General features: G+C 44.4%; 1 protein-coding gene across 2 annotated transcripts; it reads left to right on the top strand.

The window, feature by feature from the left end:
- Window positions 1–469: 469 nt before the first annotated feature.
- On the top strand, window positions 470–14,310 carry LOC100218152 (serum paraoxonase/arylesterase 2). Of its 2 annotated transcripts, XM_002197107.6 has the most exons (9): window positions 470–626; window positions 4,027–4,097; window positions 8,769–8,824; window positions 9,366–9,531; window positions 10,647–10,773; window positions 11,583–11,783; window positions 12,395–12,476; window positions 12,993–13,121; window positions 14,037–14,310. In XM_002197107.6, exons 1-9 carry the CDS (start codon window positions 553–555, stop codon window positions 14,193–14,195), a joined length of 1,065 nt encoding a protein of 354 aa, XP_002197143.4. In that variant the 5' UTR covers window positions 470–552; the 3' UTR covers window positions 14,196–14,310. The 2 variants fall into 2 exon arrangements, with proteins under 2 accessions (XP_002197143.4, XP_032602562.2); XM_032746671.3 differs by lacking the exon at window positions 11,583–11,783.
- Window positions 14,311–15,276: the final 966 nt, after the last annotated feature.

The following is a 15,276-nucleotide window of genomic DNA, read 5'->3' as shown; positions in this document are numbered from 1 at the left end:
GGGAAACTCTGGTATGAGTGCACACATATTAGCATGTGCATTCCAGCATAGGGGTACACGGAGCACCTGAACAATCCACATCCCGCAGGCTTGGTCTGACACACGTATTTTTGTCCAGCCACACATTTTTGATGACGGAGCTGGAAGCTGGTGGACCTGCCTTTCCCGGGGAGCCGTCGCGCGGAGCCCGCGGCGGCGCTGCCTGCCCCTGCCGCGCTCCGGCGGGACGGGCCCGGCGGCGGGCCGGGACAGGCCGGGGCGGGCCCGGGGTCGGGCCGGGACGGGCCCAGGAGCAGGACGGGACGGGCCGGGCCAGGGCGGGGTGGTCCCGGGGGCGGGCCGGGACAGGCCGGGCCGGGGCGGGTCCGGGAGCAGGACGGGACGGGCCGGGCCGGGGCGGGCCCGGGGCCGGGACGGGACGGGCCGGGACTGGCCGGGGCGGGCCCGGGGCCGGGCCGGGCCGGGCCGGGGCGGGGCGGGCCCGGGGGCGGGACGGGACAGGACGGGACGGGCCCGGGGCCGGGACGGGAGGTGGCGGAGCCGGGAGCGGCCATGGGGAAGCTGCTGGCGGTGGCTCTGGTCGGGATAGCGGCAGCCTTGGCGGCGGAGCGGCTGCTGGCGTTCCGGTGGGTGAGCGGGGTTGCGGGGCTGAGCGGGCGGGGGCGGGCGCTTCCCTCCGCCCTCCGAGCGGGGGAACACCGCAGCTCCCGCACTCGGGCACGGCTTAGCCAACACCTGCCCTGCCTCAGCGCAGCGTCAGCCAGAGAGGAAGGATTCTTCACCATCACCATCATTGCCGTCAATATTATCAAGGGAACCGTTTTTTCCCGGAGAAAATATGGGCACTGTGATGCCCTTTTCATCCGATTTCGGCATTAACTAACTTCGGGACCATTTATGCAGAGGGAATGCCCTTTGCACTGAGTGGATGCGAAATCCTCCCCAGGATGATAGGAGCGAGGGGGGCAAGGGAAGAAGGTGCCCAGGGGCAGGGGGTTGTACCTCTGTTTTTATAAAGCCTGCAATTAACAGGGATGAGCCAAAAGCGCTGTCCATGAATTTACCTCATCTCCTGCCGACTGGCCAAACAGTAACCCCAAACAGTTCGCCAGAAACTTGGGTTATGTTCTACCAAAGCTGACCTCTGGATAACAGTAGCACCTATGTACATGAGGTTTCCTCTGGTGGAGCCCAGACTCTGGCGATCATAAGTTGTGACCTCACTTACTGTGAGCTGAAATACCCAGCCATGTCACGCTCCATATCCCACACCTCATGCCGTGAGGTGTGAATGTGCGCACAGGTGTTACAGCAGCTTCTGTCCTGAAAGCTCCTGAATGTGTCACTGGTCCTTTCAATCACAAAAATGATGCTGAATTACTGTATTGGAAGATACTATGTCATTATAATTTTGTTTATGTTCACATGGACCCCAAATGCCTGATTTCATAGCAATGACATCCAGCTAATTGAACTTTGGGTAGATAGTATTTGTATCTAATTACAGAAGAGCAGCATTACTGCCTGGACCCTGGTACCTGACATGGATGATGGCTGCATTAAATCCACCATAAGTGTTATTGGCGATAGCCACGGTGGTAATGGGGCCCTCCTGTGCTGGAGTTACATAAACTGGGATAGCAGGACTGGAAGATACTCCCAGGCTTTAGTTGGGGGAGCCATTTCAAAGTGCTGTGAAGAGCACAGGACTTCACCTCTCCTCCAAACTGAACAAACAAATGAAACGTTAGGAATCTAGTAAAGGAGAATCTCCATGAAGAAACAGGATCCCCCTGTCTCTGTAGCTCTCTGTGGGTTTTTCCTGTGTGCTGTGTTTTCTGCAAATTGCAATGTACAAGCAGTCTTAAGAAAGTTGCCAAGTTTGGAAACACACAACTTCAGATCACAAAGTACTCTAAAAGTAATTTAACATAGTCTTGAGAGGAGAAACTGTGGGTGGTGTTAGCTCTTGCCAAGGGTCTCTTTTATTCATCCCCTACCCAGAGGGCAAGAATCCAGCAAAGACTTTCTGTAGTTCCTTCTGAATTTGTTAAAAAACACCAGAGTCAAATCCCTAGAGATTCATGATTGGTTCGTCTAGAGATGAGAAAAAGTAAAAGAGAGAGAGGTCTTTTAATATGCAACGGGTTCCTTCTGAAGGAAAGGGAAGGCCTGTGGTCTGTGTACCATGAGGTAGGGCAGCAGGTTGAGGACTCAGACTGGAAAGAGAAACTGTGAGGGAAAAGATGCCATGCCCTAGACTTGCACCAAGTGGCAAAAACTCTTAATTTCTTTGAAATTGCATCACACACATATTGCAGGTCTTCCATATTCCAGGCCTTAGTATGGCCAGTTAGTAATCTAAGCCATCTGGCTGCGAGGCTGAGGCTGTCTGAGCTAGATAAACTGACAAATTTTGGAAAAGCCTCTATATATGCTGCAGGCTTGTGACTGGCGTCCTTTTGAATTACTCTCATTCCAGCCCATGAAGCGTTTTCCTGGGAATGCTGTCGGGATATCATCATCCCTTGCTGGCTGCTGGCTGAGTTCCTGCTGTGCTTTTGGCTTGGGGTGGTTTGCAGCCTGCCTGGGAAAAGTTGGTGAAAATAGGGAAGGGAAAAGCCCTAGGCAGGCAGCAGTGCATCTTCAGGCAGGATCCCCTGAGCCACCCTCAAGGGCTTGGTGGGTTTGGCTGTGCCAGGATGCTGGTGGGTGAGGGGGATATATCTCCTGTGCTGTTTGTGGGCTGGGAGCCAGCGTGATTCTCTGTCAGTTCTCCTGTGCTGGGAGAGAGGGCTTGGGAGGGTTTAACTTGGCTCCTTTCCTTTGCAGTCATCTGCACTTTTTACTCTTTTTCTTCTTTTCTTTTGGCCTTGTATTAACAACCCGTGTCAGTGATACAGCATTGAAGCAATTCACAACTCATATTTAAGTGATTTAAAAAACACAGGACTGACATACCATACAGTGCTCAACTGTGTCACATATTTTTCATATCACTGACTGATACTGCTGTTTAGTTTATGTTTATGCCTAAAACCATAACATAAACATGACAAGGTTTTGCTATGGGATCTTTGCGGTTAGAATTTCCTGTGATTGCAGCAACAGCCTCAACATATGCATATGATAGTCATGCAAAAGAGTTACTACATTAGGTTAAATGCTTCCTTCTGGCAAAAAAAAAAAAAAAAAAAAAAAAATTCGATCACACTAGGATACATAGAAATGCAACACATTTTCTTGTGTCATGCATGCAGACCAGCATGGTCAAGCTTCCTGGTTGTGAGGTGGTCATGCAGATTTGCAAACAACTTGGAACAGTGGAAACGGAGAAATATGAACTTGTGTGTGCCTGTCTGTATCTGTTTGTCCAATGAAGTATGAGAGGTAGAATTTCATGTACATTCATGAATGAAATAAGCACTGATGAAGGGTAATGCTTGGGGTGTTTACCAGGAGTGAAGAGGAGGGGACAGGGTAATTGCTGGAAACCATACTACCAAGTCCTGCTTGTTGTAAGGAAAAGAACTCTCCTGACCTTGCAACTGTGCTGTTGCTACCTTTGAATGTAGACAAAAAATGAAGAAAGTGCAACTGCTGGTGGTCTGGTCATCAAAAACAGGCAGTGGGTTGCAGTAAAAGATTACCCTCTCCTCATGTGAAATGTTGGTCCTAACTGTAGGGTGCTTCTGTGCTTCTATATTTAGGTGTGTGAAACCTGAAGAAAGTGTGGTTATGTTATCATCTGAGCTGCAGTGGGTCATGAAAGTTTGTTGCTGAAGCTCATGAACAAAACAATGTTTTTGAAGATACTCAGTGTAGAAGAATCACTTAATCCTTGGTCATGTGTAACCATTGCAGTGATTTGGAGCAGTTGCCATTGTTGGTTCTGGAGTTTGCTTATTTGGTATTTTACGGCTGATTTGTTGCTGCAGTGTGGCAGACAATAAAACTGAAAACTGGGGAAGTTACCCGTTTTCAAACTGGCTGTGTGCTATTTAACCCTGCTCTTTCCTCTTGCAGGAACAGATTCAATGCTTCACGGGAAGTAGCCCCAGTGAGCCTCCCGAACTGCCGGCTCATTAAAGGGATTGGTACGTGCTTAAAATAACTGAGTGCATTGCTTTTGTCCAGACTTCTTTTGCAGTGGCTTCTTAAAGCCAGCTTCCAAGCCTGATCCCAAAAACAAAGTGCTAATTTGACTTAGATTTGCTACTTGGACTTGGAGATAGGGAGAAACTGCACAAAAAAATAGTACTGAAAAACTAGCTGGGTATAAGTCAGTATTTAATATATTTTCCTTTTCTTAAAATTAAGTACCTTGGAGCACTTCTCCTTTGCTAAGCTACTTAGGAAATGATTTGGCTTTTAGATGAGGGTGTGCTGGCTCTTCAGGCAGGCACCTAAAGGAGGCTGTCAGCTGGTTACACCAGTTGGGAGATGGGAAGTGCTGCAAGGGTGGAAGCCTTAGCAGACCATAGGCCATAGCAGAGGAGCGGCTGCTAAATGCCAACCAGGCTGCTCCTCCTCAGTGCCACGTTTTGGGGATATTTAGGAGCCGGCTGGTGCTGCGGTGCCGTGGCTGTTATGCAATGCAGCTGTGCGGTTCCAAAGAGCGAGGGGTCATGTTTATCATCTTAGTCTGGTTTGCAGAGAGATTTAACAGAATGGCTGAAATGTTGACTTTGTACTTTGGGCCATGTGTTTAGCACACAGCAATATTTATGTCTTGGGTTTTTTTCTCTCTACTTAGGATAACCAGTTTATGAAATTGATAGCTTTGATATTGATTGCTTTTTTTGTGTATCCTTCTCTCCCAAAAAACCTCAATGCTGGCTTGATTTTTACGGATTTCCCCCTCCTTAGTAGTTTTGGAAATGGCTTAAATTATGTTGAAATTTGTCTGGATTTTCCATGTGTAAAAAGTCATTGGATGAGCTTTTACAGCTTTGCCTTTGAGCTTGCTGAGTCAGTTAGCTGATGTCATAAATCTTGTGTCAGGATTCAAACATCTCTATAAAGTCAAATTGCTGCTATGAATGTGTATATGCAGAGTTCCTGTGCTTGAAAATATGTACAGAAAAAAATACATTTAAAAAAAAATGTCCAGGTCTTCTAGATTAAGCTGTAATTTACTCATACAAGACTATGAATGATGCTTCTTTGGTGGTGATTAATATAAAATAATTTCTGAGTATTTTTTTAAGCATATCACTATTGCAATCTTTGTAACACATTTTGCAACATGATTGTTCTGTTGAGGAAAGAAGGAAAAGTGGAAAAGACAAATAGAGTTGTATTTAATTTCTGAACAGTATCTTGGTTTTTGTGCCTGACATTTACATGTGGATTAGGTTATTTCTGAGAATCTGTCTCTCCTTAGAGGCAGTGGATCCATTTACAGAGCTCCATCTCTGCTTCTTGCTGGCTCCTCTAATGCTGCCCCTTCACACAGAGAATTGCACCTTGCCTTTCCTTTGCTCTGCAGTTTGCTGCTCATTAGAAAAATTAAAATGCCAAAAACTTGTTTAGCAGGTCCAATGTAGCAGAAAGAGAAGTAATAAAGGATTGTGCAGGCTTAAAAATTGGCATGTTCACTCAAATATCTTCTAAAACTCATTTGCTGTGGCCAGGGGGCTTATATCACTCAGGGTGACCAAGGATCCATAAAGTTTAAATGCTGCCTAGGTAGTACTGTTCAGACATGGGATTCTGCTGTGCCTGCATGGGTGACTTTGTCTAAGGATGTCTTTGTACATGGACATCTTGGCCTCCTGGGCATTTTTCCTTTAAAATGCTAGGATAAAGCTGAGTAAACAATCTGTCCTTTTTTTAATGTTTAAAGCAGTCTTTCTGAACTCTTAAATATGACATAGGTCCCAGAGCTGGATCAGCTGGATCTGAGCAAAATAATCCTAATCTATTAATTCTGTACATAGAGGAACACCCCTCTCGTACAGTAAGTGATGGATCTATAGTAAGTGAAGCAAACACAGAGTAAATGGAAGACTTCTCTAGTGGACCCTTTTCTTACTGCACAGTTTCATCTTTTCTGTATCTTTCTAAAGACTTCAATCTATTCTGCTTTTCAAATATTGTGCAATATAAGCACAGATGCAAACATTGAACAAACAAAACTTGCAGTTTATCCTAAACCTCATTCACAAATATGTAGGAAAGGCTATATTTGTAGAATAAACACTAGCTTCTGAGTTGTATTGATGCCTCATCATGTTACTGGTTTATAATAAACTAACCATATCTCCTGTACTAATTCCTAAAATTCAAGAAGCTACTGCAGATGTTGCTTGAAATACTTGCATCTTGCAACAATTTGTGGGGTATGGGCAAAACAGCGTCACCCTTTTGGACTTGAAATCTATATGGTTTTTTTTGTTAGATACACCTGCAGAATACATCATGCTAAGATAAAATAAAGAACAACAAAAAGCCAATGTTTCTAAAGTAGGCAGCAGGTTTTCACACGATCTTTTAATTTTTCTTAAATGCCACCTCTTCAGATAATCCCGCGGACAAGTGGGGCTCAGTGATACGATTAAACAACATAGTGCATACAAGTGATAGCTGAGGGGTCAGTTCCTGCTGTCCTGGCCCATAGGGCACCTGCAGCAGCAGCGCAGAGCCCCCCCAAAACAGAGCATGCAGGAGAGTCCCTGAGCCCCCCTGAGCTCCCCCTGTGTGTCTGCAGTCCCTCCTCGGCGGGGCTGGATCTGCAGGGCTCTGCTGACTCAGCATTCCACTGCTCTCCTGACGCCACTGGCTTCCACACATTCCAGGCCCTGGCCATGGAGCTCCCAAAATGTGCTTTGCTGGGCAGTTCCTCTTGAAGCAGTTGGGTGCAGAGCTCTCAGTGCGCTCCTTCCTCCGGAAACTTGTAGTTTTTAATTATCTGCTCCCAATTAGCCTGCTCATCTCTCTGCTTGGCAGCCTCACCGATTCAGTAGCGATAAATAATTATATCTCTGTTTATTCACTCACCAGTGTGTGCTGCCAGTAAAAGCTGTCTGTCCAGTTCATGTCACCATGGCAATTGAGCCTCTCAGCTTTTATTTATGCCATTAGCCTTGCAGCAATCCTGGGAAGTGGAGAATTACCACTAACCCCATTTTATAAATGAACCCAGGCTTGGAGACACTGGGGCATGGGAGAGGAGTCTGTGGCTCAAACCAGAGTGTAAGCTGAGCTGATTAAAAAAAAAACAACAACAACAACCAAAAAAAAAAAAAAAAAACAACCAAAAAAAAAAAACCCCTAAAAAAACCCCCCAAATTCAAAACTTTATTGGTAAATATAGACTCTAAGTGTTTCTGGACATATCAGTGCAGATGTTGTCTCCTGCCTGAGTTAGTCAAAATTCAGAACCAAAACCCAGGGTGGGATAACACCTGACTCCTCCCAAAATGCATCTTCAGATATTTTGCTCTTCAGAAGGCAGGGATACTCTGCTTTTTGCTGTCATGAGATGGAGCAGGGACTTGCTGAGGTTGAGGAGGAGCTGGCTCTGGCCAGAAGTGAGAAGATGTGACACTGCATCTTCCCAGGACTGAGCTAGGGAGGAACTTTCATGGATGGGTGAATTTGTGGTTCTGGTTTCTCTCCACAGAGGCTGTCAGTGATCCCAGGATTAATTACAGCCCAGGCAAACCAGTGCTTGGATAAATAGTAGTTGCTTAAAAGCAAACTGTAAACTAAGCTCAAATTTGCAGGTGCTTCCTTGGAAGGAGGTGTTGAGGTGCAAGGGATTGTGTGACCCATGCAGGTTCTCACGTGGTTATGGAGAAGCAGGAGGGGGTGTGGAGACATGGGACAAGCTGGGTGGAAAACCCTTATGTTAATGGCTCTGATAAAGAAAACCTGCTGAAGAATTTTCTTTAATCAAGTGCTCCTGAGTGGTTTCCCTCATCATCTGGAAAGTGACTTGTGAGGAATGCTGTTTTTGCTGGTGATTTGGAGAAAAGAGGGGAGGCTTCTCAGGGGAGTGGTAGAAATGTGAGATGGCAAACAGCCTTCAGCACTGGACTAAAAGCTCTTTGGAGAGTGCTTTATGAAAATATAAAATTGCTCAAGTGTTCTTACTAATGGCTTTTTATTTTATCTTCCTTTCTTAGCAGGGAAAAATATTACAGGAGCAATTACATGAAGAATTGGCAATATTGGAAGTGATTACCTGTAGTTGAAAGTGAGGTCTAACTATGAAAGCCCTTAGCTGTTATAGATATAGTAGATTCTCTGTCACTTGAGAGCTTTAACTAAATATTTGAAAATCCATTTTTGTGAAGTGTCCGAGCTCAATCAGGAGAATTAGTGTGCACAATTCCCACAGCTGCCTTATGCAAGCCTGAGGCCTGAGTCACGGGTATGGTCCTGCCCTGGAGATCTCCATGCCCACACTAACTGCTTGCTGCAGAGCACATCCTCAGGAGCTGGTGTTTCATCCCACACCTGGTGATTCATCTCACAACATCTGGGAGCACATGGAGCTGGGCAGAAGACTGCCTGGCCATTGCAGGGGCATCCCTGGGCCTCCAAAAGACATGAACCTGGTACTATTTCCTAACCTGATGTGCTGTCTTCTGCTACCACTTTTAATGCAGTGGCCAAATTTTTCCACCAAATACCATCATGTGTGCGGTCATACCAGAAAGGATCACTCATGAGAGCTGGAGTTGTACTTAAAAGGAGATTTTTTTCAATGGGAAATACTTTATGTCACCTGAAAACTCCTGTTTATCTCCGTTTTGCAGAAGCTGGTTCAGAAGACATTGATATACTTCCCAATGGACTGGCTTTCATCAGCTCTGTAAGTTCCCATGCCACCTTCCCATGCTGGGGCTTGCTTGCTTCCTTATCTGCAGAAGCCATAGGTGAAAACAGCACGAGGGGCTCTTTTCTACAAGTCTGACTGGCTCCAAAAGAACAGCCCAGTCTTGTGTTGGCTTAGCTGTCATTCCCCTCAGCAAGCATGCTTCTTGACACAGAAGTGGTGTTGGTGGCTCTGACACGGGTATCCTATCATACTGCCTTACCTGGCCACATAACCTTGGCTTTCTTTCATGCTGCTTCATTGAAATGTGGAAATGTCAATCCTCTACTATGTTAAGAAGCTGTGTTAATTCCCTAACTAAAAAAAAAATGAACTTTATGTATCAATTTTGCTGTTCCTGATTTTTTTAGCCTTTAGGAGATAGGTTTTCAACCTTTTCTTTGCAATTAGGATGGCTGGCCATGGGACACCCTCATGTGTGCTTGCAAGTCCGATCAAGGCCCTGGCTTTTTCAACCCTGTGATTCTCTTGTTTACCTTTTACCCAGGAATTATCTTCTTATGTTTGAATTCTACAGGGCTTGAAATATCCAGGATTAAAGAGCTTTGCTCCAGATAAGCCAGGTGAAATATTTTTGATGGATTTGACTGAAGACAATCCCCGAGCAGTGGAACTGAGAATCAGCCGAGGGTTTGATCTGGCATCATTTAACCCTCATGGAATCAGCACCTATATAGACAGAGGTAAAGAGCTCGAGATGGTGGCAAATACCAGCCTAGAGAGCACAATCAGGAATCCCTTTGTAGCTTGCCCTGCACCCCCAAATGGTGGTTCTTGCTGGGAGACAAAAAGGTTTGGGGTTTTTCACCTTCGTTTTGCTCTTTTCTAAATGTCATTTGGTCAAGGAAGCACACTTGCACCTAATTTCAGTCTGTCTGAAACAGAAGGATGCCCTGGATATGAAAAGGAAAGAAAACATGGTAACATTTGGAGTTGAAAACCGCAGAAAATTGATTTTACATTTGCATGTGTCTCACACTGGGTTCAAGTGTTTTGAGGAGATACATCATTCACTGATTTGTAGTGCTCAGAATTAAAACTTTGTGGCAAAACAGTAAATTATAACCTCTCTGTAAATTACTAAAACCTCTGTTACTCTTTGGCAAGCCAGGCTCTCTTCTCCAAGATAACGTTCTACTACGTCAGGCTCTGATTACTAATAAAGTATATTTTCCTCTGTCCTTTCATTGGGGGTTTTAGCAGGGCAAGTAGAATTCTGCAGATATAAAGAAAACAATTGCTGCAGCTTGACCTCCATCCCCATACAGACACCCTTTAAGGGAAGGTGTTGGAAAAATCAGTGATGGCTAATGTAGGGTCCTACTAGAAGGGCTGGACAGATGGTCTGCAGCCTTGCACAGAATGCAGGAGAAGGATGTTCCTTCCACTCTCCCAGGGGATGTGGTAGACAAACCCAAGAGCCCAAACTGCCTTGGTCACAAACCCTTCTTCCAGCTGATTGGGGCTGTTTCACAGACTGCAAAACCCAGTGGCCTGGGTATAAGGATGAGGTGGTTATTTCTTTCTTCCTTGGAAGATATAGCAAAAATCTATTACTAACAAAGCAGTTCCCTGTCGAGACAGCCTGGGAGAAAAGTAGCAGGAGATCTGGATCTGGTTGCAGAGGCATCTTGCAGAATGTGGGTACTCATCCCTCTGCCTCTGTAGAGCCATGAGACAAATGCACCAGACTGAGCACATGCTCTGTGCTCGAGGCTGCCTCAGGGCTGGGGGGCTCAGCCACACAAACTGCTGCGGAGAACTCAGCTGTTTCCATTTCTTTCTTTCATTTTTCAAGATGACACCGTGTACCTCTTTGTTGTGAACCATCCCCACCAGAAGAGCATGGTAGAATTGTTTAAATTTGTAGAAGATGACAATTCTCTTGTACACCTGAAAACCATTCAACATGACCTTCTGACAAGGTATTGGACTCAAATACAGTCTTCCTCCAGATCAGGCTGCATTGGTGAAATCCAATGTAGGATGACTTTTGGGTTTAGGCTATTATTAAGAGAAGGTATTTCCTCTTTAACCAGCATCCCTGTTTCTCGCACTGATTACTTCTTATCTGTGTAATCAAAAGCAGCATTTCTCCAATCTCTCCTCTAAATTAGTTTTTTAATAGTTGTGTCACTAAATTAGTCTTAAGCGCTGCTGTGATCGATGCCAGTGAATTAGCTTGGCATCCATTTTGCCTTTGTTCATGTAACCCACACTCAGGTCATTACAGATATGAGTCTCCAGATATTTTATTGTCTGGATTTCCTACACTGTGAAAATAAACATGTATTTAGCTTTTTCTGTTTTTCTTGGTTTTAATACTAAATTGTTTTGGTCTGTCCTGCTGCAATATGATTGTAAAATAAACAGCCAGATTGATAAAGTTGTCACAACACTTACTTGTTCTCTTATTTCTACTTGAATGTAATGAAAAAGGAAATAATACTATTACTAATAAAAAAAATATTTCCCTGTACTTAAGGACAGGTAGCCAGATCTCTAGCTGATGCCCTATGGCCCTGTTCAGGTTTCAGCACTGCACTGTCCTGGCTCATAGAAAATAGAAGTAAAAAGGGTCTAAATAATTTGGTGACTACTTGAAGTACATCTGTAATTTCAGCCTCTTTATGGGTATTGATGTTCTGACTGTATTCTGGGCAGTCCTAAAATACTCCTTCATACCTCTAATTTATTTTTTTTTTATTTCTCCATCTCTTTATTTCTTTTTTAGTGTGAATGATATAGTAGCCATGGGACCAGACAGCTTCTATGCTACCAATGACCACTACTTCTCTGACTTCCTCTTGATGTTCTTAGAAATGTTCTTGGGTTTAACCTGGTCAAATGTTGTTTACTACAGTCCAAAAGAAGTTAAAGAAGTAGCATCTGGTTTTTATTTAGCCAATGGAATTAACATTTCACCTGATAGAAAGTAAGTTTCTCCTGATATTAGACTTTGTTTTATCACACAGAAGTATCTGGAGATCTTAATTTGTACACCTGGTACCTCTGTGCTCAGGGGTCTGAACTGGTTCGTGTAAGGCAAGGTTCTACCTGTGCAACACAAGTGATGCAGAGTGTTTGTAGCACGGAAGTTTTGTGTCTTGGTGTTTAGCAGCAGTGTTTGCTGCATTGTGTGGTATTTTATAGGCAATAAGGTCAACAGTTGCTGCATTTTAACCAGCTGATACAGGAGTTTGTGTGTCTTGCTTGCAAGGATTAATGGGGCAGGAGTGCTCTATGGTCCTACATCTGTATGACTGAATCAACCAGTCCTGTAGTGTGGACAGGTGATTTCAAAAAATAAATCGTAATTGTGATTTTCTGGTTCCAAGGCTTATTTCAGTGTCATAATGGAAAAACTAGCACAGTGTGAAGCTACATTGGCATCTCAGTGTAGTTGAGCTGCTCAGCAGGTTGGCTTCAGTGCCCTGTGGCTGGCTTGCAATGTCTGTTTGTGTGTGGGTTTGCACAGGAGGAACCGTCTAGTTTTGGTGTCTGCTTACGTATATTTATTAAAAGGTACTTTTCTTTCTTTTGAAGGTATGTCTATATTGCAGATGCATTGGATCATAATGTCCATGTCATGGAAAAACATGCTAACTGGAGTTTAACCCATGTGAAGGTAAAGTGCTACTGTTCTATAAAAAAGAGGCAAATGTGGATTTTGGACAGAATAGTTTCAATGAATGCTTGAGATTTCAGCATGATCATCTGTCAAGTTCTGATCTGGGTGGCTCCTGCTGTGGGTTTCAGAGGTGTCTGCATACCCCGTTACAGAGCTTCAAATCTTCTACCCTCCCCGCAACGACCAGGGAGGAATCCTTGGGTATGCTGGCAAGCTGTAGAGGAAGCCTCAGGCAGTGGGGGTCAGAGCACTGACAGCGTCCATAGAGGTGTAGATGTGAATGAGCTGATGGAGGAAACTCAGAGCAGCAAGAAGGTTTCTCATAGCACAGGGGTGGGGATGATGCATACCAGGGGAAAAGAAAAACAAGGAAACAAGTGGGGGGGAAAGTATTTCTTAAAAAAAACAGTCATAAGTTATGTCAGATTAGAGACAAGTCTATTGGTTATATTGTAGTTTACTTCCAGGATTTCTGATAGATTTATTTTTTTACTTTTCCTCTATCTTGGCTAGACACTGCAGCTGGACACTCTGGTCGATAACTTGTCTATTGACCCTCACACTGGAGACATCTGGGCAGGATGTCATCCCAATGGGATGAAGCTGTTCTACTATGATCCTGAAAATCTTCCTGCATCTGAGGTGCCTTTTGGGAGACATCACTGGTTGCTTGGCTATGTCTGTGCCAGAAAGTTGTTTTGTTCAATATGTGCTGGTATAACTTAACTGCATTTCATAGAAAGTGCTTGGCACAAAATGCCTTTGTTAAAGCAAAGATCAAGCTGGATTCTGCTCTCAAGTGAGAGCCTCAACAGCATAAACTCACTAACAAACACCTATTCACATCCTTGGGCAACAACTAAATAATTTCCAACCAGTAGCTCAGTCACTTTGGACTCCTCAGGCTGCTTTCTCTGCAGCTGTGGACATGCACACAGATTCTGATGAACTGCATTAATTACTGAGCCAGCACCTCTTTGCCAAACTAAGCATAATTGTCTGAGTGCAAAGTGTGACCAGAAATGTTTCCGCAGGAATGATTAATCTGTGCAAGTGTGGTTCATTTGTAGGTAACATGGTAATTCTTCTTTCTATGAAATCAGTGAGGTACTGGCATCAGGGTGATAGTGCTACGAGTGCAACTAGCTGCTGTCCATTGGAGTTCAGCATTGTCTAAGCTCCCTGTAAGACACTTCTCAAAATTACCATGTTCAATAGCAATAGATTTCTGATACTAGGCAGTTGTTTACTCTGTCTGGGAAAAATATGAAAATAAGAAACTATTAACTAACTCTTAGTCTGGAAAAAAATGTGCGCATTCCTAGTGGTGGGGATGACTGCCTGACTTCCTTGCAGCTGTTTCACAACTTTAAAAAAAAAATCAATGTTCATGGACTGTGCTTCATTAAAGGTACTCTCACAGCAATCACATGGTTGCCATTATCAGCAGCTGGGCATCCTAACTAATTTGTTTAAATTAACATGCTGATGTTCCCCCTCTCCCTGGAGCATTTCCCCCATGAGCATTTCAATAGATGTGTCCTCCCACTCTGGCAGGTCCTGCGCATCCAGCACATCCTCTCGGAGCAGCCTGTGGTGACACGTGTCTACTCTGACAACGGCTCTGTGCTGCAGGGAAGCTCAGTGGCGTCCATCTACGATGGGAAACTGCTCATTGGCACAGTCTTCCACAGAGCCCTCTACTGTGATCTATAGCTCCTCACGGGCAAGACCTGCTGCTGTGGAAAGGACTTAATTCCTTGGGAATTCATTTAGTTTCTGCTAGATCTGCTAACAGCAAGACTGTTCCAATAAAAGTTAACTACAGTAATGGAAATGTATTTTAGTCTTCCTCTCCAAAATGAGACTTCTACACTATAGTAAAGAACATGGAATTGAAGGTGAGAAATTAGTTTATCTATGTAATGGGGAGGAAGTTTAATTTCAGATTATAAATAACTAAACTGTCAGACACTGAACTATATGCTAGCTGGATTTTTGGTTTGTTGTTTGGGTTTTTTTCCCCCCCATGAGAAAACTGATTTTGTAAATGATAATTGCTGACTACCAGTGTGGTGTGCATTCTTGTCACTGATCCCTGGGCCTTCCCAGGGACTGTGCTAGGGGTTTTTCTTCCAAACCTTCCCATTGTCTTTTCCTAATGCTTCCAAAATAACGGAAGGAGAATAAATGTCATTTCAGTCTCATTCATTTCCCTTTCCCATTTAAAGCCATTTCCCAATGTTCAGTTTTATAAATTTGTTTTAATCCGATGTGAAAAGAGTAGGGCATCACTGTGGAGAGGTTTCTGACTGGGTCTTTCAAAAGGAGGTTAGAAAAGCTTTTTTTTTTTCTCTCTTAAAGAGTGGGAAACACCTCCTGCACACCTTCAGCAGGAAGTGCGTTTGCAGTTCCTATTGTCTGTCACCACAACATGAGCATTTCTGGGTGCATTGCAGTGACTCCCCCGAGCCATGGTCATACGTTCTGTGTTTAATTTCAGCTGGTGTGGAGTTGATTTCTGCAGCACTGCTGTGCACTAGGCAGCCCTTCATGTTTACCTGGCATTGGTTACTGACACTTTGCACTGCCAAAATCCCCCCAGGTTTCCTTCAGTTAGTGTTTTTGGGATGATGTTAACAGTCATTTGTAATGAACTGAACTCAGTGTCCTTTGAAGCTGGAGCTCGTGGAGTGAGCTCTTCTAGCATTAGTGTAGATGCCCTTACCCTCAGAGCAGCTCCTGCTGTACTTTCTGTCCTTCTGAGTTCCCACCTGTGATCAGCTCTCCAGTTTTG

The sequence above is a fragment of the Taeniopygia guttata genome, chromosome 2 (assembly GCF_048771995.1).
Source record: "Taeniopygia guttata chromosome 2, bTaeGut7.mat, whole genome shotgun sequence".
In the NCBI taxonomy this organism is placed as follows: domain Eukaryota; kingdom Metazoa; phylum Chordata; class Aves; order Passeriformes; family Estrildidae; genus Taeniopygia; species Taeniopygia guttata.
The sequence above is the reverse complement of the archived record's forward strand: the minus strand, read 5'-3'. Positions and strand labels throughout refer to the sequence as shown.